General features: G+C 32.4%; 1 protein-coding gene across 6 annotated transcripts; it reads left to right on the top strand.

Annotated features, from left to right (window-relative positions):
- Positions 1 to 267: 267 nt before the first annotated feature.
- Positions 268 to 24666, top strand: Ca-beta (Calcium channel protein beta subunit). 6 transcript variants are annotated; one of them, XM_018521180.1, is made up of 12 exons: positions 268 to 526; positions 595 to 654; positions 11139 to 11255; positions 13180 to 13299; positions 13386 to 13596; positions 14357 to 14454; positions 16892 to 16897; positions 16980 to 17116; positions 17584 to 17749; positions 17913 to 18282; positions 19466 to 19498; positions 23148 to 24666. In XM_018521180.1, exons 2-12 carry the CDS (start codon positions 595 to 597, stop codon positions 23300 to 23302), a joined length of 1473 nt encoding a protein of 490 aa, XP_018376682.1. In that variant the 5' UTR covers positions 268 to 526; the 3' UTR covers positions 23303 to 24666. The 6 variants fall into 6 exon arrangements, with proteins under 6 accessions (XP_018376682.1, XP_018376681.1, XP_018376683.1 ...); XM_018521181.1 differs by lacking the exons at positions 268 to 526; positions 595 to 654 and adding exons at positions 2812 to 2995; positions 7794 to 8142; XM_018521179.1 differs by having other exon boundaries at positions 268 to 654.
- Positions 24667 to 25659: the final 993 nt, after the last annotated feature.

Here is a 25659-nt window from a genome sequence, read left to right as displayed (position 1 = left end):
GTTTAATGCAAAATAAAAAAAAGTTTGATAAACCTGGAATTTATTCAGATCAAATAGCATCATAAATTTGGATTGAAAATTACACTACATTATATAAACGTGAATACAGACAAAAAAAAACTACTATTATAGAGTTAAATGTATACCATACATATACAAAGAAAATTTTTGCATAATCCAGTAAACAATTCTAACTACAAATCTTTAACTAATTGTAAAAAACTGTCATTTGTTTTTTTTTATGTAATTATTGCGAAAAGTGATAACTTCGTTTTTTGAATCTTTGATCAAGTGCTAAATCGACGGATGGTCTTGTTTCCATGCATCTTCTATTCTACATGGAATGGATGTGTATGTGCCGTGTATTTGTGTGGAACAAATTAAATGAAGACAAACGGTAGGTCGTGATAAATGCGGCTCCGAATTAGAACTCGGATCTCGTGTCGGAAGTTGACGGACTCGCGAAGCTGACGAAAACTGCTCCAGTCGACTGGGGACGCGCGTGACAGATACCTTCTTCTCCTCGGTAACAACGAGCATCGCAATATCTTTAGTTCACCTAGATTTTCTATACACCAACTTTGATCTTTCAAGATGGCACATCTACGGCGCCCAGCGAGACGGGAGCATTACAAGCCTTTCGGAAGAAGAAGGGTAAATCAAACACTTCTATAATATTTCATAATTGTTAATGAATACCATTTGTATAATATCACGGATCTATTTTTGAGGCATTGGATACTAAAATAATGTCGAAAATTTTTACTGAAATAACAATTGTGTCTTTCGATCTCTGAAAATTATCGCAATTGTGACAAAGCCTTTTGCAGTAAATGTCTTACATTTTAAGAGATTATTGGAATCAAAATATTTAATATGTTAATAAATACTAATAAAGATGATGATATTGTAAGAAACGAAGTAGAAATAGATTGACCTTGTATAAATATCGATAGTGTATAAAAGATACTTTATTTAACGATCATAATATTGCATTTCTATTAAAGTGCTATTTATTCGTAAAATCGTATTATAGATAAATGTTTGTGAAACATTGCGTGTGCTAATTGGTATCGCGAGCATGCGCGTTCTATCTTTGCAAGCACAATGCTCTTAAATTTTATTTTTATGCCACGTGACCGCGATGAAAGGAGCTGCCGTCATACTCGTATAGTTCACCGATCATTTATTTATGAACTATGATTTCGAGATCGAAGCTGTTACTCCATATATATATCTACAGGGTGTCCCGGATTTCTTACACTTTCTTTATCTTCAAAATAATCGAACGATTTTGAATTCTTTTAAAGAAAGAGTTCTACAGACTTTAATATTTAAATTTATCAAAATTGTATAAATGAAAGAGATATAAATTCCAAGATCAGAAACGGCGACTTTAAACGATGAAAATAGCGAAATATAAGAAAAAAAGAAGTATAAAGTAACATCTGCAGTAACCTTCAGAGTTGACTGCAAAACCGAAGGTCCCAGCAGACTAAAAGCGAAGGGGGCGGCACGCGCACGCACCCTGCGTGACCTACATAAATGACCTAGATTTGCAGTGTGTGTGTGTGTCGAATGAAACCGACTGCAGAAAATAGCTTAATTCTTTACAAACTATTTTTAACATTATTATTTTTATTTGATGCATTTTATTTTTATTGCAAATTATCAAGGGATATCCAAAGTTATTAGCTAAATTTTTTGCTATATACGTTAATGACACTCGTGTTTAAAATATTCATGGGAAGTAATTATCAATTGAAAATGTTGCTATATACACATAATTATTCGTTTGAATTATAGGAGCAACAATGACTATAAAAAATGTATCATTGCTTGCAATCAGAAAATTATGTAAGTACTGATTCGTCGAACAGTAATACAATAGACGGATATATATAGTACAAAGAATATGTCATGGATCGATATTGCTTGAGATAAGAGTAATATTCTTTTTATCTGCAATTCCTCCTGTTTATAACATATGGGACACTTATACGATCATGCGATGAATAAAAATGGATTGGTTTTGAAAAGAAATCAACATTGTTTCATTTCAATGTGTAATGCTAACGATAATTAAAGGATCAACTGAGTGACATATTAAAATCAAGCTTGATAAGAGAAGTGTGTTATTCATCGCATATTACTATCAGCGCACAAGATTTATTTCCACACCAAATATAAATAATATCTATAATTTTTTACAGTTGTGCAAATAGGAAAACTTAAAATTTTCCGTATTATCTAACCGCAATATTAAAAAAAAAAAAAAAAATAGAAAAGTTAATTTATACTGATTAGCTACATTAATCATATTTCTAGTGACTTATCATATCTCTAATAAATTAATTAGTTGGCTATATCAAAAAGATCATATTAGTAAAAATAAATATAAATACAAGAAGAAAAAAATGGGAATGTTTATATTCTGATTTTTTCTTTTTATATTTATATCTATATATTTATTTACTATGTGTGATGTGACTCAAGAAACAATTGTTGTTATTTTCGCGATTGTGTGTGTGAGTTTGGCGATTCAACCCTCCACGATCAGTTGGCTATTCTTGAACAACACTGTATGCGTGTACAACTGGTAGGACACGTTACCGTCAGGGAGCAGTGGCCTGGCGTTGTCGTGCGGGTCGCGCTCCGGGTGGTTTGCGGAGGAGGACGCAGCGGAGCGGAGCGGAGCTGAGAACGGAGCACCCCTCGGATCGATATAGTAACGGGGGTGTCGTCCGACCATCCTCAGTGGCGCCCGCACACGGACGAGTCACAAAATGGCATTGCCAGAGAAACGGCGACCCAGCCACAAAGCGCACACGGTCGCAAAGACCATGTAGAGTCAGTCCGTGCAGCACCTGCGACTATCGCTCTCGCAGTTTACCGCATCTACCGTTACCGTGAAAACTTGCAGCAGTGAAAGCTCGTGGGGGTGAAAGATAGCGTGCCGCGAATAAGCGCGATGCAAACCGGGCCCGTTTAGAGGGTGATTATTTTTTAATCGTAATTGAAAAGATTCTTGAGATTCTTAATAATAGAATTTGTTTTAGATATTTGAGTATACTTACAATTAGTGACAAACGGAGTGATTGTTTGGAAAGAAACGGATACGCGAGGTGCACAAATATTTTTAGTATTTTTGAAATAAGGTGCTCCTTCATGTCGAGAAGAAGGAAGGGTTGTCAAGATGAGAAAACGTGATTTGTTTGGTGCTAGAGTTTTTTTGTGGGAGAAGGTTCGTAAAGGGTAAACAATAGGATAAGAATTAGCAGGATGAACGCAGGCGTCCGCAGGTGAAAATTGACAAGGCCGATTGGAGCTATTTGTCGATCGACCAGCGAATTGGAATGTGGTAACTGCACTCGAGGTTGCATGATGTCGTTGACCTGCTTTCAAGCGCCACGGTGCTGTGGTGTATCATCAGTTTAGCGACTTAAGCGCGAGTTTTACAATGAAAAATTTTGATTTGTAAACTGGACTTTATTCATTACATAATATGGATACCACTTCGTTTGACGTTTCTTGTGAGAACTATATTTTCGCGGATTAGTAAAAGGGGATTATGGCTCAGAAAAAGATGGCTTGATCTATTGATCTGCTAAAGAAATTAAATTTGGTTTAATCTGGCACAGTGTTAATGAAAAAAGAAAAGAAAAGTTTTAGAGTTTAAGATTTAGAAGAATGTTAAAAATTAATCTAGCAAATGTTACAGATGCTACAATGATGTCACTCGTTTTGTTTATTTAGCCGAAATTCATAAAAAGAAACGGATGAAGTTTTTAAATAGAGCATTCGAAAAAATTAGTATAAAAATGTTTCGTGCATAAATTAAAAAATCTTCCGTGCTGATAAAAATATTGTAGATTTTTAAAATATATTTTCAGATAAAATATAGATTTTTTTTCTTACTTTCCTCTTGCCTTTTATTAATTGAATCTTTTTGTGATTTTAAAAAATATTAAGCAACTTTCTCTCTCTCTCTCTCTCTCTCTTATTACTGTTTATTAATATATCATTTTCGGGTATATATGTCGAAATTTAAACCAAGCAACGAATTCGAAGGCACAGATTTCTAAGAGGGTCAACAGTATCGATTATCTAAAAATGAAATTGATAATTCAAGAGTCAATTTCGTGTTTCTTCGAATTGTTACTTTTGATTACGACTCATGTAGCTAATAACGAAGTTATTTATGAAGTTGTTTCTATGAATTAATTAATTATCTAGATAGATGAGGTGATCGGGGAATTGCGTGACAACGCTCGATGTTTAATTCTCTTATAAAAGGTTACTTTGCATCTCTAATTCAATTTTTATATTTTCATTGCAATTATACGTTAGCATTGTTATTTTTTTAAAAGTGTGGCAAAGGTGTTTAAAAAAAAAGTTTCATTTTGAAAATAGTAGTAATAGAAAAATTACCAGCAGTAAATTAAATTCCTAATTCTCCAATGCATCTTGTTGCACTTTGTATGATAGCTGTAAAAAGTAGGACAGTTTATTTTAATTACATATTTATTTTAACAGAATTTTATAACGTAAAACAAAGTTTTCTTTAAAAATTTTGTATTATAAACTTAGTTGCTTTGGTCCGTTTGAAGGAAATTTATTCTATTTATAACAAAGCAACACAACATCTTTATGAGATGTATAACATTCAAGTTGATTCTTTTAGAAATATGTAAATATTTATAGAAAGTGCATTACAATATATTGCAGTTAAGGATTTTTTTATGATAGAGAACATAAATTGAGTGGTTATAGGAAAGAGAATGCTAGATTTTAAAATTATTTGCTCGAAAATCCTTTGTTTAATTATATGTATAAAAATATCAATTACAATCATTTTCTTGTCTATTTGATTAAGATTTTCTAATAACCGTTTTTGAAAATTTTAAATTCCATCGAAAGAGTCAATTTACATAAATATAATTGAAAACGATCTCCAATCTCGCCTATCTTGAGGACTTTATATAGATAACCAATTGAAAAATTCGTTCGTCGTTAAATTTACGTGCAATTGAGCCAGATAAAATAGAACAACACCATTTTGAATCTGAGCCAATTTAAAGAAAATAGCAGCGCGTGCTATAGAAAAATTTGCTTTTTTATTCGCACAACGATTATCACCAAATCCCACAATTTACTTACAAATTAAAGTAGAATTATAAATTCTCACGAATGGAGATAATTCCCTTTAATTATTAATTAATTATTTTTGTGACTCGAATACAATGATTTGTAGACATTAGAATTGCAGTGTATATTAAATCTTTTATAAAATTGATTATTAATGTACTGTTTTAATATATTTCTTTTTTAAAAATAGGAGAAGGTAAAGTAAAGCACATTTTTTTTAAATTCTAGATAATTAGAAACATCTATATTACTTTCTAATTTTTGCAGCATAATATTAGTGTCTTCGATATTTTCTATGATAAAAATGAATCAACCAAATTATTGCAATTGCGTTAAATAATTCATTTTAATCGACATATATGGGATCCGACATACAGAATTGCGTCACGATATTTGATTGATATAAAACATAAACCTAATAAAATTCTCCAATTACAATTAACAAAATTTTCAATCAATTATCATAAATATTTCAATGGAACAGACGCTGATCGCGTGCACAAAGTAATGAAACTTTATATCAGTTGAGTTATAGACTCCGTTAGAAATGGTAGATCAAAGTCATATTATATGCATTTTCAGTGATTACTCAAGCAGAAGCCAACTTATTGACATTACTTTAGTTAAACTTTATTATAATTCTATCAATCTTTGTATGAAAATTACTTAGAGTCAATAAAACTATACAATCACCACACAATATTAAAAAAATACTTTTTAAATATTTATTTAGTGTAAAAATATGAAATAAATATTTTAAAAATATTGCTTAAATATTATGTGCTAATTAGGTAATGACTCCGTGAATTTATATAACCTTTTTGGTAAAAATGATATAATTTATATCCATAAACTCCGTTAAAAATAATTACAATTTATAAAAAAAAACAATTAAGAATATAAAACTTCTAAATTTCTAGAATATCCTATTACGAGTATAGATAGAAACGAGTGATATAATCCATTATTCATTATCATTAACTTAATATACGAGATATTTTTATCTTCTATGTCATATCTCGTTACTATGTAATTTATTGATGCTTCGTGCTATGTGTATATTTTTGACGATATGAGGCAGACAATTTTAGGGAGTGGCATTAACTTCTTCGTAATTCTTCCAAGCTTTCTTCACAAATAAATTTGACCAGGTCAATTGCAGAATAAGGGTAGATTTAGACAATGGTTCGATTTCGTTCTTTCTTGCCTAATTTTAGAATATTGTACGATACATTTTTATGACAGCACGTTGCAATATATAACACCTGGAAGTCAATACTGTGCTAAATTTAAATGCTAGCTTTTATCTAGAAAGCGACTTTCAAAGCAAATTTTAATATTTTTTTAAAGAACAATTATTAAAGAATACAGAACATTTTTTGTACATATTTATTTATATGTAAATTATAAATTATAAAACTTTTGCAAGTCTTTATATTAAATATTTTCAAAGTCATGAACTATGTTTTATTTATAAAAAAATTTTTTCAGAAAGACTTTAACCCTTTGTGGACGGTCGACCCCATTTGGGGTCACCCCTTTTTGTTTTATAAGCTGCCGTTTGATTTTTATAAAACTTAATCTATTGAATAATTTGTTGCTTTATTTAAGGTCAACAATAACAAATTTAGTACGGTGAATCCAATAAAGTGGACAGAATTTCTCAAAAAGATAATTGATTATTGTAAAACTTGATTTTAAAGAATTTTAAATTGCAAAATAACATTAAATTTTCAGTTTTGCTTTATTTGAAACTTATCTACGTTACGTAAACAGTTTATACTGATTTTTAAACTGACTTCCAAATTTTGATTTTTACCCTATGGCATTAGATCTTTCATTGAAGTTATTATCCATTTGAAATTCGACAATTTCAGGTCACATTTAAACTTAACGATATCAAACGTTTGTTTTTTATTCCTGCACTAGACTACACTAGAATTCTCTTTCTCGCTTTTGCCAAATATAGATGTATTAAACATATATCTATCTCACTTTAAATTTCAAAAGTATACACTAGTTCAATCAAACAAAAAACAAACCCCAAAACTTCCCAGAATATATATTGCACAATAATCAGATTATTTATTTAAAATTTTGATGTCTTTTTAATACTCGAGACCAAAATCAAATTTAGTCCTCCCTCTCCCCCCGAAAACTCTTAGAAAATAAGATTTTTAAATTTCTTTGTTAGAAAGCTTCCGTCTTCAAAAGATTAATTTATCTAAAATGATCAAATTAAAGATATTTTTTATAGATTATACACACACACACACACACACACACACACACACACACACACACACACACACACACACACACACACACACACACACACACACACACACACACACACATATAATATAATACTTACATGTACATGTAAACTATAACGAATTTTGATACTTCTTGATTCTTGATTATCTCATTAAATTACGCCTGCGTTCGTCCATCGTAATTTATCTACGTTTATGTTTCTTATTTTCTTTATTATGTCTTTTAGACAATTTTTTATAGTCCATTTACACTTTGTCTTGCAGAGGGCTATTAGAAAAGTGAATATTTCAAATTGAATTTATTGCTAGTTATGAACGTGAAACGTAATTTGTCATCATGGGGTGATGATAACGATCTTTTACAAGTAGATTAAGATTCAAGATTAAGTATTTGGATGGCTTGCAAACGAAAGCGAAAAAAGCTTAAGATACGACGTGTCTGAGGGAAGCTCCGAAACTTTGTGCCACTGCGCCATTCAACATGGCGTAGCGGCGTGAAATATCAGTGCAATAGAGACAAATTTTGATGAGAGTAGCCATGCGGTAGCGTGGGCTAAGTGAAAGCTTAGAGCATTAGCCCGATAAATTTCGGCTCCAAATTGGAGCGAAGGCGAATTAAGCACTATCAGAAGAACAACTCTGGCGTCCATGGTGGTGAATCCCGGCGATGATCGGGTACAATCAACACAATTCCGGCTACAACAAGCTATTTACTCAGGTATACTGACAAACGAGGATTTCAATATTTTTTGTTGGGCAAAAGTAGGAGGAATATTAAGAACGATTTATTATTTTTTCATAAATTTTTTATTTTTTCGATAAATAGAAATGTGTTTATGGAATAACAGTACTTATCTTTTTATTTCCCTCCATCAAAGGGATAACTGTAATTAAACTTAAAGTTATCAAGGGATTCCATATAGTCAGGAAGGTCTCCGCATAAAAATAACCGATTATCGTGACCATACTTTGAGCAAGGAGGCGCAAGAGAATGAGTGTTTGAACGCGTCAAAGACGCGTCGTTTCCTAGACATATAGGATATTTCGCAATATATATATCGTTCAAGGCTCGTATTAGGCAATGTGGCGTAAAGCAGAAGCGATCATCCGTGCTATTATTGCAGCGCAGCGATTTACACCGATCGCGCGCTCGATCGAAGTTTACTTTCCTTTTTTAGTGTAAAATCAAGCTTTACGGATCGGTGGTATGCTCTACTGGCCTTGAAGTTAATCTTTATCCTTAGTGCACTTCTTTTACTTGCAATACATCTTTCGAGGTATCTTTCGAGTTTTATTAGTTAGATTCTGCAAAGAGGCTTCCATTTTTTTACATTGACATTAATAATCTAGAATTTGTAATTTATTGACAATTGAGAAGAAGTTTCTACATAATTATTGCTAAATTTTATTTGCATCAATTTTTTCATCGGTATTATTATGATATTAATTGATATTTGAAATCTTAATTTCACATGAGCTTTAACAATATCAATTACTTTCCCAAATGTTTTTTTTTTTAAACAGACGATTTGAATTATGGAATATACAAGCTCGGTATGATTATTTCGACTGCTTCGTAAATCGATTCAACTTTAGTCCTGAGAATATACATGAACAATTACAAATACTGACACTTCTTGTTCCTTTGTGTAATGATGTCGAATAATTGCGAACGCTTTTTGTAATTAAATTTTTTAATTAAAAATGTATCAGAGGAACAAGATTTTCAAAGTAAAACATTAGGTAGGCGTCACAATTACTGATGCGGTCATTCAAATGTTCAAAATGTCATAAGAATATGCGTATATAACTAGTGCACAATTAGTGCATAATTGTTCTCTCTTCTATAACGCCTTTAAAATGTAAATACAAACATATTTATTAATTATTTTAAGCTAAATGCAATCCTCATTAAAAGAATTTTGAGAAAGATAAGATAAATTGAAATACATATATATACAACATAATGTTTTAGAAAGACACTTTTTTTGCTAAGAATAATTGTCTTATATAATTGTAATTTTTTTTTTATATTATTTATGTATATTTCCGTCATATCAATCTATCTTATTAAAGGTAGTCTCTATTATTGTTCTACAAATATTAGAATGCTTAAGTTTCTTTTTGTACATATATATTTAAATATATACGTATATATTTAAATATTTATAGAATATGAAAGGTCGTTGGCATAGCTACGATATGTCAACCCAGTGAGTTTATTCGTCGGAAAGCTTTTTTGAAGAAAGAAGAATGCTATGGAAGTAATCCATAGAAATAACTTATTACTGAAAGCTAACTAAAATTAATCAAATGATTAAATAAAAATTAATGATACCTTATATGATTAAATGACTGACTATCATAATATAACAGAATTTTCATTGCAATCCTAAATGTAATTAAATTGGGAAATAAAAAACAAATTTCCATGTATGAGTAAAATCTTCGTTTTATCCTGCTTTTTTCTATTTGGAAAGATACGTGCTTTAAGCAAAAAAAAGTTCTGTCAACATTAAATAAACATATTCTGCACATATCCACTGCTGTTTTATGGCACTGCTATGAAATTATAATTATATATTGTTAACATAAAAGTAATTTCATATAAAAGGAATCAATGTAGGAAATATATATCTCATATTTCATTAAATGAAAAACTATAATTTTTTTTTAATAGAGGAATTGTAGTTTATAATAACAAATGTATAAAAAAATGTTTTTGAAATAAAAATTTTGGAGATTATATGAATTTGTTATACTGAATACATAATCATTTGTTATATTGATTACATAATCATATTTGTAGACATAAGTACAATCGAACGATATACATAACATTAAATTAATTGAAATACTTAATAAATCGCTCACTTCTCTAATTAATATGCAAATTGAAGCTTGTTCTGGTCTTAATTTCTTGCTTATGACGAACATTGAGCCTGCGTAAGTCTTGCTTCCTATGCTCGATCGATTCATTTAATCTTAACAGGAACTAATTAACTTGCTAGACTGATTTCCTTTGTTACAAGGTAATCTGCGTCGATACTTGTAGGGCGTAATAGACGTAATGAACTGCGTCGTAGGGCTTTATCATTCACGGTCTCGCGGACAAAGTCACAGTTAACGTTGTCTTACACAGAGTAAATAAATACTGTTTAAGTAAGCTATTTTCAAGGGATGAAACTTACCTTGAAATGTTCAGTTTAGAAGACTGACATAAAAAGTATTTGTAGGCATTACATTTTAATATATGTTAACATGTACAAATTTGAAAAAAATTACTGGTGGGTGATTCTATTAAAATAAAGATTTTAATCACAAAAAATATTATAATTTTTCAGAAATATGTATGTATTTATGTATGAAATATGTACGAATGTTTCATTGAATACATCATTTGCTCAAAATATTATATATTTTATGATAGAGAGATAAATTAATATTTTACATTAATCTTGTTAAAATAAAATAAAAAATTTCCTTGAAAAAATTATCTAAGTTTTAATGACATCTGAGATTTTGTGTTAAAAGTTTAAACATTTAAACAATGTCTAAGATCATTTTTGCAAGAGATTATTAATTCACCACAAATGTCAAATAAGAATTTTTTATGTCTATGTGCAAAAGAAAAATTTTTCTTAGTTTTCTCAAATTTTTTGCTATGTATGAAAGTTCGCGGATTTAATGGATGACTTGTCTGATTTCTCTCAGGGCTCGGCGGACTCAAACTACTCCCAGCCGAGCTCGGATCTTTCGCTGGACGAGGAGAAAGAGAGCTTGCGACGCGAGAAGGAGAGGCAGGCCCTCAATCAACTCGAAAAAGCCAGAGTAAGTCATTGATCTTTCGTATGCTCTAGTTCGTTCCGCGAAAACGGCTCTATGCTATTCTTATTTTTTCGCACGTTCCGCTCTCACAGCTCTATGCTATTCTTATTTTTTCGCACGTGCTGGATCATCGTTTATCGATGGAGTTGGTATCTCATTATCGCCGCATTATTATATTTCTTTGGCGTGATGTAAATATTATAAATTTATATGAAAAGTGACATAACGCGTCTGGAATTTTAAGATAGAAAGGGAAAAAAAGAAACAAGATCCGGCGAGATGCCAATCGGACATTTCACAGAACTTCTTTTAGCGCTCATCCAAGCCATAAAGATAAATCTATGGAAAAATACGATCTGTATGAGTGTTACCGCTTTAATGCAGTAGTAATGTTTAAATGCGGTAATAATGTCGGCACTCACATATTAAGAAGTGTTTTACGGAACACGAGCGAGTAATTTTTTGAAGTGTCGATTCATTTTATTAGTCATCTTACTTCATTAAGAATTAATTTTGTTTATAAATTTTTACTTGTATACACGAAGAAAACGATTTTGTTGAAGAAGTTAAAAATTTAACTAGATATACAGAGATTTGAATTTTGTTAAACCATCAAAATAATTATATAGAAATTTCAAGCATGACGCAGAGTATTCCTATGTAAAAGTTTTGATATTCTAGCAACTAGTTTGAGTGTCCTACATAATTATTTTGAAAGTCCAATAAAATTACTTTCAGATCTGTATCTAGCTATGTTTAGATACTTCGGCAAAATAATCCTTTTTGTATAACTGTTATATATTATAGGAAATTAATAAACTAACAGTTGTGTTAGTTTTAGGTAGTGTTTGTTGGATAATATACTTTACTCTTTTCTCTTTTATATTACAATATTGCATTGTATGTTTTGTCCCTTCACTTGCAATCTGGGTCTTTTTTGGCACAAGCGAAATTTTACTCTCAAATTTTTTCGAAATAAAGGAGAGCGAAGTTTTGTTTGCCATTCTAAAATAGTCTGTTAAAAACCTATTCAGTAATGTAATAAGGTTGTTAAAAAGTAACTCTGAATTTTTCCACACTTTTTGAAAGTCTAGAACAGTAGAAAAACTGAAGTTAGACGGAGGGAGTAAAAATATGATTGCAGAAGGAGGGTTAAGTTTGTAAATATTTGAATAAAGTATTAAATTGTGAAATTTTCTATTTATAGTGAATTATAACGATAGATTGTGGGATTAAATGATAAACATGGTGTTGAAATTATGAAATAGCACGAACGTCAGATGCGAGGATCTGATCCGCTCAGTTTTCTTCGGCTTAACGGTAAATGGATATTGATTGGCGGGAGACGACCTTCGAAGGATAGAGCTCGTCGCAATAAAAATGAAAAGCTTTGCAATACTCTTTTATTCTTTATTGAAGGGACGATGTTGTCACTAGAAACATGCGTCCACGCATATGACAATGTGTCGATCGGCCGTGAAGCTCATCGGTGTGGCCGGCTTTTATTTTCTATTCCCTACATGCGATATAGTTATATGTGTTTATGTACACGTCGCGATATAGGAGTCGCACCGTGACCCGATAGAAAAGTCGATAACACGGGCAAGGGAACGATGATACGTAACTAAGCACGATGGTACGAGACGATACCGCACATTTGTCGTCGAGATTGATGATCCGATTTACTTTTTGGAAAACAAAATAATTGCAGATAAATTAAATAAAACAAATATATTTTTATATACATTTATTTTTTATAAATAACATTTTATTAAAATTGATTTATTTAAACGTTAGATTTATTACAATTTTATTACACTAATGACTGGTAAAAATAAAAATTGTAACATTGATAAATATAAATTAAAGTACACTGATTGTGAGAACTCAATACGTTCTTATTTCTACTTTTCAATTTACGTTTCAGTCGAAGCCAGTAGCGTTTGCAGTGCGGACTAACGTGAGCTATGATGGATCCGTTGATGATGACTCACCTGTGCACGGATCAGCCGTCAGCTTTGACGTTCGTGACTTTCTTCACATCAAGGTACGAATATACATCCTCTGTTTTATAGATTTTTCTGCTGTATAATTAAAAAATGTTCTTTACTATTAAGCCTTCTGTCTTTTTAGGAGAAGTATGATAATAACTGGTGGATTGGCAGGCTCGTGAAAGAGAATTGCGATGTGGGATTCATCCCATCACCTGTGAAGCTAGAGGCCTTAAGGTTGCAGGCGACCGCCGCGCGTGGTACGAAAGGACTCTACTCGACGCGAGGAGGGTCTTCAGGGAACCTAGGCGAGAGTGGTATGCCCTCACGTGGTTCCACACCACCTACGCCAGGTATCCTAGCACGTCCTTCTTTCTTTCCCCCCCAAAATTTACGGTGTACCCAATTCGGTATACCTGATCGGGAACTTTCTCAGTTTGATCCTTGACAGTGAATTACAGGCGGACGGATCGTTGCCACAGGCCGGTCGAAACAAAAAATAAATGTGACGAATAACACTCGCTTGAGATCCTAAGTATCCCACTATTTGAGACATACAAACACCAGCTTCGAGTGCTTATATCGAAAACTTTAAATCGAAGCAACTTCTGTGTAATTCGCAAATTGATAAAACTGCATGCGCGCAAATAATAAAGTTTGATAGAACACGTAAATTATAATATTGTTTTACTGTAGCAGTTTGACATTTAATGCGAAAGTATATTAGAATCTTTTTTCCATTTCTTGCGATTTATACAGAAATATGAGCTTCTCCATTTATGCTCTTTCGCGACAAAAAATTGCTCACTGTGCTCTCGCTTCACACGCCCTATTAGTGTTCATTTCATTGCTAAAGCCATCGGGTAAGTCACCGTATTCGTGCAATTTCATCGTACACACACACACATACACATGCGATTCTTAGTACTGCTGTAGCTAGCTGCTTTGATAGCCGCTGCTATAAGCAGATATACACAAGCATAAATTAGTGAATTATGTCTAGGCTGCATCCCATCAGTTGAGTGCTTCTTCATAGCTTCTTTGAGAGAAAGAGGGACTCATCGATCATGAGATAAAGATGAGATTTTGAGTAATCCCGTATTCTTTCGACAGGTGATGACAGCGACAGTGTCGGGAACGTACGACCTGGCAAGTCAACCCTGACGACCCCACCCGCTAAGGAGAAGCGAAAGAACTTCTTCAAGAAGCCGGTAAACGTTCGGCGTGCTACGCTATTGCGAATATCTAACGCATCACGCACAGCTTAACACCTTTTTAAACTTCTACATTTAGATTAGTAGACACTGTACGCCTACTCAGCTGGCGTGATGCTCAATGACGTCATGCGTAATAATAGCTGTCACACTGAGATGTTAAAAAATGTCTGATAACTCTAGAATTGTTCGCTCCGCTATTGATTATTGCACGCGGTTTATTTAATACTCTTCCTTATGATGCAGATAATAGCTGTATACAATAGCATGATGCATTTCTCTCACGCTAGTTAAACGTACAGACAATTCTATTTACTGTTTCTATCTAATATATAATCTTGCAACACTAGGCTTTGTCCATGTCAAGGCAATTTTCCTAGCAGTACTATGTTATAACATATAAATAAAAAATTTTATTAGCGAAAATTTTTAGACTGAATAAAAGAAATAAAATTTATCACAAAGAAACGTTGAGATAATATTATATTTTGCCAAGGGCTCTATCAGTGAGTAAATAATTCATATGGACATTGTCTGTGATATTAATATTTACTAGTCGATTTTAAATTTCAAATTTTAGATTAACACAGTTCTCTTACTCGTATAGACATACAGTCAGTGGTACAAGAGCGTCATTAGCTGTTCTCTGAAAGAAATCAAGTATATATTCGAAATTAAAATTATATTTTTAAAGTATATTACAAGTACTAAAATGCATTTACTAGTCGTTCAATCACCATTATTATTTATTATAGCTTCACAGCATCGAGATATGCTTTTGTCGAGATTTTCGATCAGAGTCTTGGGTAAGAACCTCTAAATCTTGCCAAAATAACTGCTTTAGATTAAATAATGGTTTTTCTCGAAACTTCATTTTCATAATTGACTAGATTTTCAATCGGATTTGCACCTGCACATTAAGAAGGATAGTCTTGACGGCTTCATTTTCACGTTTGTATTGCGTGCACAAATGGTTTTGATATTTCGAATCGTTTTCTTCTTGCAATATCCAGTTGCGATTATTTCGTTTAAACCCTTTTCTACTTAATAATTGATTTTTTATATTTACAATGTTCAATTAGAGATTTTCGGAAAAGATATGCAAAACACTGAAATTTTATTTATATAAACAATTCTACTTATGAATTTTTAGAGGATGTTTAACCTTTGAAGGAAGGGTTGTACCGACCACGCGTGGGATAAATCCAGGTCCAAAAGAAAACTTCATCAGAATGATATTGAAGAAATCACAATCAATATTTTCTTTTGTCCATTGAAATCTTTTTTCTTTATGCTCAGTTGTTAAAAGAGTTGTTTTCAACTCTGCATTTCCATCCAGTCAGAAGCTTTTAAACGAATGACGTTTAGCTAAAGACTATCTTTTAAAGCTTAAGAAAGCAATAAATTAATTTAAGTACATTTTTTAAATAAAATAAACTTTCACATTAGAGATAACTCAAAATTGTATAACTATATATCTTCGAAATAATTCAAGTATAAACTCAATATTACGCGAGTAATAAATTTAAATTATAGCAATAAATTTTTATCTTATTAACCGCATAACACATAATCGGATTTAATTAATTATTGCTAATACTAAAACATAGTCTACAATGCATTTTATTGCTATCTTTTTTAAATAGTTATGCACTGTCAATCCGTTCTTCAGACATTTTCTTTTTGCGTAACACTGGCTTTTATGCCACTGGCTGTATGCAATTGACAATCCATGTTTTACAAATACCACGATTAAGAATTGACATAAATAAATTTTATTAAAGCAAAGTTTATATTTTTAGAGAAAAATATATAAAATGTGATACCAAAAAAAAATTTTTTTTCGATGTTTTGTTGAAAAATTGCTTGCTTCAATGATTTATTATAACTGAATTATTTCTTTTTCTATAAAATTATTAACTTATCAAAGAGTGAATTAAATATTTTTTATTAAAATTTTCATGGTTTCATAAACAGTTTGTGAAAGTTTCTTATTTTAAATGGTACAATTGTATAATATCATACTGATTATACATAATATCGAATGTAGTCAATAACTAGAAATGACTGGTAAATATTTTCGCTATTCTAACACACTATTGATCACTTCTTTTACCGTCACTGCAATACATGTTTGGTTAGAGATTATTTTTGTAGCTGAAGTCGCGTGCTGTGGCGAAAATCGTTCATCACACATAAGGTTGAATATAGCCAAACCGATTATAGTTCGTAAGAGGCCGTTAATTCTTTAGCTCGATATCATAGTTACTAACATGCTGCTTGGCCAAAGTACCTTCGGTGCTTGAAGAAGATGTCTCGTGGGCGTTCGCACGTTCAGAGAAGGACTTTGGCCGTGCAGGAGGTCGCATGTGTCAAGTCGACGTGGCCATTAACTGATTTCAATGTTTCAATATTGCATACCGTGCTCAAGCAGTCCTACGTAAGTGAGACTACCTGGGGTCGATACCGGCGAATGCGCCTCGTCTCGATTAACCGAACTAATTGTTTGCTCCAATTTTCAGGAGACGACAACCCCCTATGATGTAGTACCTTCCATGAGGCCCGTAGTGCTGGTAGGACCATCGCTCAAAGGTTACCAAGTGACGGATATGATGCAGAAGGCACTCTTCGATTTTCTCAAACACCGTTTCGAAGGAAGGTCTGTCGAGACTCTTTATATATTGTCCTACGTAGTCTGACCTTTTCTTGTTACTAATAAAGAAAAACGAACAACTATATATCAGTCTTAATTGTAAGCAGGTTTTCTTTCTCGTAGCAAGGAAAAAGGAACATAGCCATCCATTCTTTTTATATGTACCTTTAAGTAACTAAATCTGATTTAACCTATACATATACAAGGTATTCCTGTTACAATATGCAACATTAAATATGTCGTGACAGTTTAAAATTAATATTTAAAATTTGTTTATACTATTAACACAACAATAAAAGAGGGCGAATTAGAACCGATAAGAATCAGCGCTGTAATTAACGTTGACTAATTACAGCGATTCTCATCAGTCCTAATTTTCCCTTTTTTGTTATTGTGTTAAATAGAAGAAATCTAATGTGTTCTATTAATTATTATATTATTAATATTTTACTAAAAATTATTTATTATTACAGAATTATTATCACACGAGTAATGGCGGATATATCATTAGCAAAAAGATCCTTGCTGAACAATCCAACTAAAAGGGCGATTATGGAGCGAACGTCTAGCAGGAGCAGTTGTTTAGCAGAAGTCCAACAAGAGATTGAAAGAATTTTTGAACTTGCCAGGACGCTACAGGTTTGTAAATAAAATATTATAATATAAACCTTTTAACATTTTTTTATTTAAATTCAATTAAATATTTATTTTGCTACAAAGAAATTTTCCATAAATCATTTAAACACAATAAATTAATTTATGTCAACTAAATTAATCGAACACGTCTAATATGCAATTTTAGCTAGTCGTGTTGGACTGCGACACAATAAACCATCCGTCGCAGTTGATGAAGACTAGCTTAGCACCCACGGTCGTTTACCTAAAAATTTCTTCGCCAAAAGTTCTGCAAAGATTGATTAAGACCCGAGGAAAATCCCAGATACGTCATCTTAATGTACAAATGGTGGCTGCCGAAAAGCTAGCACAGTGTCCGTTAGAGATGTTCGATGTTATCCTAGACGAAAATCAATTAGAGGAAGCGTGCGAACACGTTGCCGAGTATCTTGAAGCTTACTGGAGGGCGACGCATCCTCCAGATTTTTCCACGATACCTCGCGCCGTGACAGCACCTGATGCATCAACGGATACGTACCCTCAACGCGTGCCATCAGGTATCACGATTGTTTCGATAAATTGAAGATCATTCATTACATATACAAATGTGTTTAAAGATTTATAGATTTGTAAATCAAGAGATTCACAGAAAGAATGTCTTTGCTGAAGTTTTATATCTAAAAATTTAGATAGATACAAATTTGAAAATAATTTTGTTAAACTATCGAAATAATTATGTGGAACGCTTAGGCTGATTGTTAGAACATCAAAATTTTTTGCAGTATTGCTCATTATGCTTGAGTTTTCTACATAATTATTTTGATGACCCAACAAAATTATTCTAGACCTCTATCTTGCTAAATTTTTAAATATTTCAGCAAAACCTTTTTTTCCATGTTTTAAACTTATGGAAATCATGCAAATACAGAAAATTCTAAAGTGGTTATATTTTTGTCTAGCACAAATAATAATGAAATTCAGGACAATAGAAAGATTTTAAGTAGTAAAATATAGCCAATATTTCGGTCATTCGACGATGATTTTGTGGAAACCATCTAAAATCATTGAGACACAGGAGCCAATGTAAAACTGGCGGTGATTTACAATGATCTGTCATTTCTGGCAGAGACATCGTCGTATTGACGCAAATCAACGCGTAATACATAGGTTGACGTCTTTGGCACTATCAAATTTGTCTACGAACATATTTGGCAACGCTTAAAATTAACTAGAGGTCGAAATATTGGCTTTGAAAAAATTGTTGTATTGATCATAGTATCTCGGGAAAACAATTTTAAGAGACATTATTAACACGCCCCTCAATATCTCATTTCCCGCAGATTACAAATTAATAGTATCAAAATGCTTTTTTGACACAGATTGATAAAAATATCGTTCTACCTTTCTTCGCATTCCATAAGTAACAAAGATGGGAAGATACTTGTGTCGATTTGTGTCACTAAATGGAAGGCACTTTTACAATTTTCTATTTAACAATGTAACTACTATATACATGTGTTATATTATTTATATGAAGTTGAGTGGAGAAATTGTAATATCGACATCATTTTACTGTTAATTTGTGTTCTGCGGATTTAATACCGCATAACTGAACCATTTGTTTCACATGTCTCGAAATCACTTTTTACAAAATCGTGATCTTCACTCCCGCTTTCTAGTCCTATCAGTAATCTAACGAGATTCAATTTTGTCACTAACAATCGATTCTTATCCTCTCAGGTGCTTCTCATGAGACTTACTATCATCGAAGAGGTAATCCAATATTTTCCTTAAACATATTTTTGCACTCTCGTATTCCTTATTTATTGTATTCCTTCATTTAGGATAGCTTGCTAACTGTGCACATTGTCGTCGCATGAAATCATTTTAAAATAATTTAGAAGACAAATTACTTTTTAAAGATCCGTTAGAAACAATTAGTGCAAGTTAATATAGTCTGACCGTTATGAGATCTATGCATCTATTATTATTACTGATGTTACATACATTTAAGAATGTCTATTATTTTATTGTAGCATGATATTAAACTTGCATACGTAAGATATAGCCATTTCTCGCACGATTCGTATCAACATTTTAATATGTTTTCTATTTTCTAATAATAATTTTAAAAAGTTATGCAGTATTTTCATTATTTTTATATAACATCAATTTTTTTAATTATATAAGATTAATGTTTATACGTTTTTTTTTACAACGCAATTTAAATGTTAGTGCACTATAAATGCACTTACTCATTCTTTATAAATAATTATGCATAATTTTTTATTTATATACATTATATTTATTTCAGCGTTACGTATAATTTTATTAGTAATCTATATATGTAATTATGTACTAATTTATGACCTCTAACAACCTATTAATTAAGATACGATCAAGTCTTCTAACTCCGCATTCTATTTCACACATCCATCGAAGAAGCAATGCTGTTGTCTAAAAATGTCTCTGCATCATTCGCATAATCGTTTATCATAAAATCAAAATATCACCTTATCCTGACGTTATATTTCTTTTCAGCCGCAATATACGGATCAAACGTACGGGTCAATACGAACTTGTACCCAGTGCAGTAAGACCGAGGCGCGTTTCTTTTCCGTTAGTGCGAATAAATTTCGTTTTTATTTGTGTAATCGCTTCCCCAATTATTTTTGTATAATCAGCAAAAACTTTCCTTTCTCATACTTGATGTATTTAATCATTAAATACGCTTACTTTATTTAATTGCAACTTACTTCGTACACATTACGCTATTTATCATCGATCACGAGTGCTTTCTTTATTAATTTTATTCACGCGATTTCTTTATTAATATTATATCTAATTAAAATATTTAAAGAAAGAGAAAGTACTTTAAATAATTTTTTAATATATCAAAATTTTATTTACATATTTTATTCCTTGAATTTTATATAAGTAAATATAGACGTTTATAAAAACGGCGCACACGTAGATGTTTTTTAGTGTCCGATGGAAGTATTAATATTTATCTTTCTATAAATATTAGATATGATAAAATCTATTAATTTTTTCGAATATTTACAATGTTTTTAATTTATTCTCTGATTTTATTTTACGCAAATTAAGAATATTAAAAAATTTTTTGTTGAGTCTACGCGTTTGATGACAAGATATTACGTGATTGTGCTTGCGCAATCGCGTAATTTTTGCGAGACAAAAGCCAATAAAGCTATACCCGATTTTTCCGAATAGCACAATTCCTTGGCAAAACATGGGTTAAATATTGGCATACATTGGGGATATATTGGGCCAATGTTGCGCCGATGAATTGTGCTACTAGGGTTACTTCTTATTTATTTATTTTCTTTGCAAATATAATTTTTAAACTTTTTACGCCGTATTATCGTTGGGTGCAACGTATAAAAAAAAATTTTAGCCACGAAACTGTCGCGAGGGCAAGCACAGATTATTGGCTTTGTTGTTGTCAGCAACGAGCTCTGACTCCGATGTTCTGTTTGTTTACGTGTAAAAGTGGAGGCGGTGGCTGCCACGGGAGTCATCCGAAAACACAACTAGCAACTTGGTCGCGGTAACCAAGAGACCAAGATGAAACAATCGAGTTAAGAAGACCCGAGCGCGGGACATACCTGTCATTGTGCAGCCGTTTCTACTTCCTGCTTCATCGCGGATGCGATTTTATGCGGCATAAACCGGCCAAATTGTGCGCTTCGGCCCGTGAATATTTAATTCTGGGTGCGGATGCGATTGAAAAAATTAGAGAAACTGTGTAGGAATACCTTTGTAAAGGCGCGTTGTAAGTACAGATGGGTTTGGTGCATGGGCCCGGAAACACGGAACCGACCCGATTTTATTTCTCTCGAGGAGAGAAAATGATTTATGATTCCCATTATTTTACTTTTCTTTACACGGTGGAGTAACTAGTTCGCCACAGAGAGCAATCAAAGATTTTCTAACATATAAGATTTTAACATAAATTATAATTCAAATTTTATTTTGAACCTCCTCTACTTAAAAGGTTATTGTTAAACGCATAAATGCGAAAATATCTTCTAAATTTCAACTGTGTAATCGATTTTTGACATTTTTTCAATTTTACTACATATTTACTATATATTTTATTTCAATAAAGAAAATAAAATTATATGCTTTTGTATACAAATATTCTTATTTTCATTTATGACATAAAATTTATTATAAAAGCTTTTTATATAATATTTTATTAATTTTAAATATTATTAATGTCATAGTAGTTATTTGATTGCTACTGTATTAACGCAATTACGCCACTGACATTTCTTCATTTTTTTATTCCTATTCCAATAAAATTTTTTTTTTGGCTAAACTTCTGGCTACGACATATTTTTTATTTAGTTGCAAATCACTTAATATCGTTTCTTTAAAATTAATATTCTATACTTTATTATTTATAGCAAGCATGTTTTTTGTTACAAACAATAAATGAAATTTTATAAATTATCCTACATTTTTAATCTGATTTTAACGTGTCTAATCTATTCTATAAAATAATTGATATTAAAATTTATTTATTTATTGAAATTTTTAACATGTCACGAAGTCTAGCCTTATACATATTCGTTTTATTTGATAATGTTGTTTCGTAAGCCCTTCACCAACCCTTCTCACATAGAATAGGACTATAGAATAGAGATTATCTAACGTTAGAAAGAGAGATATTAACGACGTAGCAGCGTGAGTCGAGAGGACAGAAGTGAAGGAATTCTTTATCCGTCGTAGATCTTACGCGATTTATATCGTCTCGCATAATATATGTTCGAGATTGTATCAATGTACTGATGAATAAACGAGTACATTCTTCTACTTCTCGATTTCTGCGCACCTGCGCAACGGTAGTTCGAACGTCGGAGTCTTTGCGCCGTACCTTCTTTTTTATTTGGTCTTTTTTTTTTGCTTAGAGCTTGCATGGATTAAGTAGCATGAGATGTTGGAATGATTTGGCTGAAATCTCATCCTTATTGCTCACATCAATAATCATTCAGGATCCAAGTGGTGTTTGTTTTTACATAGGGTAGAGTTTGAATTGATGTAGATAATTATTTGCGGTGAAATTTGTACAATTGATAATTTCTTAATATAAACAAATTTTATTTTAGTAAAAAATTTAAGAATAAAAATAAAAAAAGCTTTAAGTTATATATAAATACAATTTGATGTCTTATAGCTAGCATATTTATGACAGATTGCCATTTTTATTTGCCTCTCTTTACTTTAAAATCAGCATCAATGATTATATTACTTCTCAGTTATTACTATTAGTGAATCTGTTCTTTAAGAAAACAATAAGGACATAAAATTTACGAAAATCCCAAATTTGTTTGAGCAAGTCGCGCAGATATTATCTTGTAAATTACAATCTAATCTTTCTCTGTTTCTAATTCAGGAGCTAGAGATGAGTCAACGAGAAGATCACGAATGGATCGGATTGATCGAAGCGACCGCATGGATCACGAGTATGGCGAGGAAGAACATAGCATCGATTATGGCAGTACTTTGAGACGTCGCAAACAGCACGACTCGAGTCTTAATGCTATTTAGGAGCTGGGGCCCCGGGGCCTGTCGCTTCAGCGCTGTCCCCATCTGCGCACCACCGCCCTTTAGCGGGCTCGCCTCCCGGTAACGCTACCGAACGCTAGGAAGTGCGCAACGCTACCTCGCGATAAGATCGCTGCGCTCTGTTAGTGGGGCTGTTTCCTGTCGCGTTACTCTACGCCAGCGATCGGCATCAGATGCAACTTTCAGCCAGATTTTCGTGTCGACGCCCACTACTCTTCTGAAGAACTTCAATACGCTACCACTCGCCAGCAGCGTGCACGTTAATCCCGGAAAACAATTTGCGCTTGCATTTTTATTCGCGCTGCCAACAAAAAATATATATATATAAATTAAAATATAAGATTTTAATTGCTGCTTAATTAGAGGACACGGTTTAGTTGCGACGTAACTGTTGGAAAATTTTCTGGCATGCTTTAAACATGCATTCTTATCTTCCGAAAGCTCTTGCGTTTATAATGATACACATTTATATTATACGCTGCTATTATTCCTTTTTACACTGCTGAATACTTCGATGACGTTCGCGATTAATTGTATAATTACATTTTATTAATAATGAACAACAAAGACGGTTTTCACCATAAAACTTCTTCTACTTCTCTTTTTCTTCTTCTTCTTCTGATATGCTACTGATCATCAGAGTAGCGTGCAAGTGCTATCAAAATATGTTCATTCCGATAAATCTAAATTGTTTATCGTCAGGCTGCAAAGAATCGAAAGCAAAAACGCTGTTATTATTGAACAAATTCCATTAGCACATTACAAATTCCACAATTCGCACATATTATCTATTTATAAAAGCATATCTTCATCTTTGTACGTCGCGTCTTCGCCAATTAATGCCCCAATCAATATCACGAACGTGTATCACTCTGGCGACGTCAATCACAATTGCATAGTTATGCTATAGTCATTGATCATACCAACTACCAAACTATTCTCACGCACAAATACCATCAAGTTGTACTTACCTGATGACGTATGCTTAAGGGCTCTGCTGTGTGTTATGTAGAGGGAACATGTCAACCGCTCATTATAACAATTAAGCGTACTATGCCAAATGTATCAAATGCTCACCGTAATAATTACTGGCCACGACAAAGTGCACGCATCGTTTTGAGATGCACATGATATCGTACATAACATCTTTTATGCTACTTTATACGAAAGGAAGATAATATTATGGAATAATACTATAAAAGAAAATACACACATTTGACTGCATTCGGTACTCCTCGTTAAAATATGCTACTCAAAGTCGTTCACGTATTCAACCAAATCGACACTATGCATTTTTCATATGAAGTATTACAGAACTTATTCTCGAACCTTTTTCGAAAGTTTCACACGCAATTGGGAAGAAAAACTCGAAAAATTGTCTAAACAATTCAATCTCATTTTCATAATCTTTACATAGTTTAAAATTGTTTTTAATCAAAAAATTTGCGAATATAAATTCTAATCAATTATTGTTAATCAAAAAATCTTCTTATATACATATATACACATATTCTACACACTCTACATCTTCGATGAACTCTTTATGAACACAAATTATTTGCCAAACTAAAATTATTACGATAAGGGCGAATTTCTTTTAATATTTACGTGCGATTTTCCAATTAGCGAGTTTTTATCGCTAATAGTTAAGGGTTCGAGCGTAGTTTAACGATCGTTTAAACAAATAATCCCAACAGGAGTTCTACAGCCGATTCGAAATAATCTTCCGGTGTCCTTGTCCATCGCAGTATAAGCAGGACAAATTCCCCATTCGCGGAATCAGCTCAACGACACTAGTAGACGCGCGAGACAATCGCGTGGGACGAGGAGACCAAGATAGAAAGTGACTCGAAATAGAGTGAAAAGAGCCCTGGGGCCTTAATCCCTGCACCGACTCCTCCCGGGCCCCAAAACCAAGTCTTTATGTCGAATCGGCGATCGACGATCGACGCGGTGTCGAATATTTCTTATGAAACAGAGATTTCACTTCTCTCATAGAATTTAATTGTAAGAAATGATAATGACCACTATAATTCCAATTGAAGAAAATTAATGATTATCTAGAGAAATAATCTATGATCGATTGGACAGCTAATTTTATTAATAGCTAAATCATTTAATAATCAAGAGATAAAAAAAAGCTTTAATAAAATTTCGCAGCTGATTATAGATATATTAATTTGATCGTCGATCGTGATAGCCAATGTAGTTACCGTAATTTTACAATCGCTGAAAAACAATTCGCGATGGACACAGCTCGGTAACCTTGAATTTGATCGTGGAAATTGAAACCCATCGCCGATCACGACGGCGGACGTAGCTGAAGCGATTTTAACGAT

The sequence above is a fragment of the Trachymyrmex cornetzi genome, unplaced genomic scaffold (assembly GCF_001594075.2).
Source record: "Trachymyrmex cornetzi isolate Tcor2-1 unplaced genomic scaffold, Tcor1.1 scaffold97, whole genome shotgun sequence".
NCBI lineage: Eukaryota > Metazoa > Arthropoda > Insecta > Hymenoptera > Formicidae > Trachymyrmex > Trachymyrmex cornetzi.
This window is presented reverse-complemented; position numbering and strand designations above follow the sequence as displayed.

Coding starts and splice junctions, on each gene's coding strand:
- Ca-beta (XM_018521180.1), top strand. CDS start 595: ATGGCACATCTACGGCGCCCAGCGAGACGGGAGCATTACAAGCCTTTC. Junction 13,300..13,385: donor GTGACTTTCTTCACATCAAG/GTACGAATATAC, acceptor CTGTCTTTTTAG/GAGAAGTATGATAATAACTG. Junction 19,499..23,147: donor GACTTACTATCATCGAAGAG/GTAATCCAATAT, acceptor TTTCTAATTCAG/GAGCTAGAGATGAGTCAACG.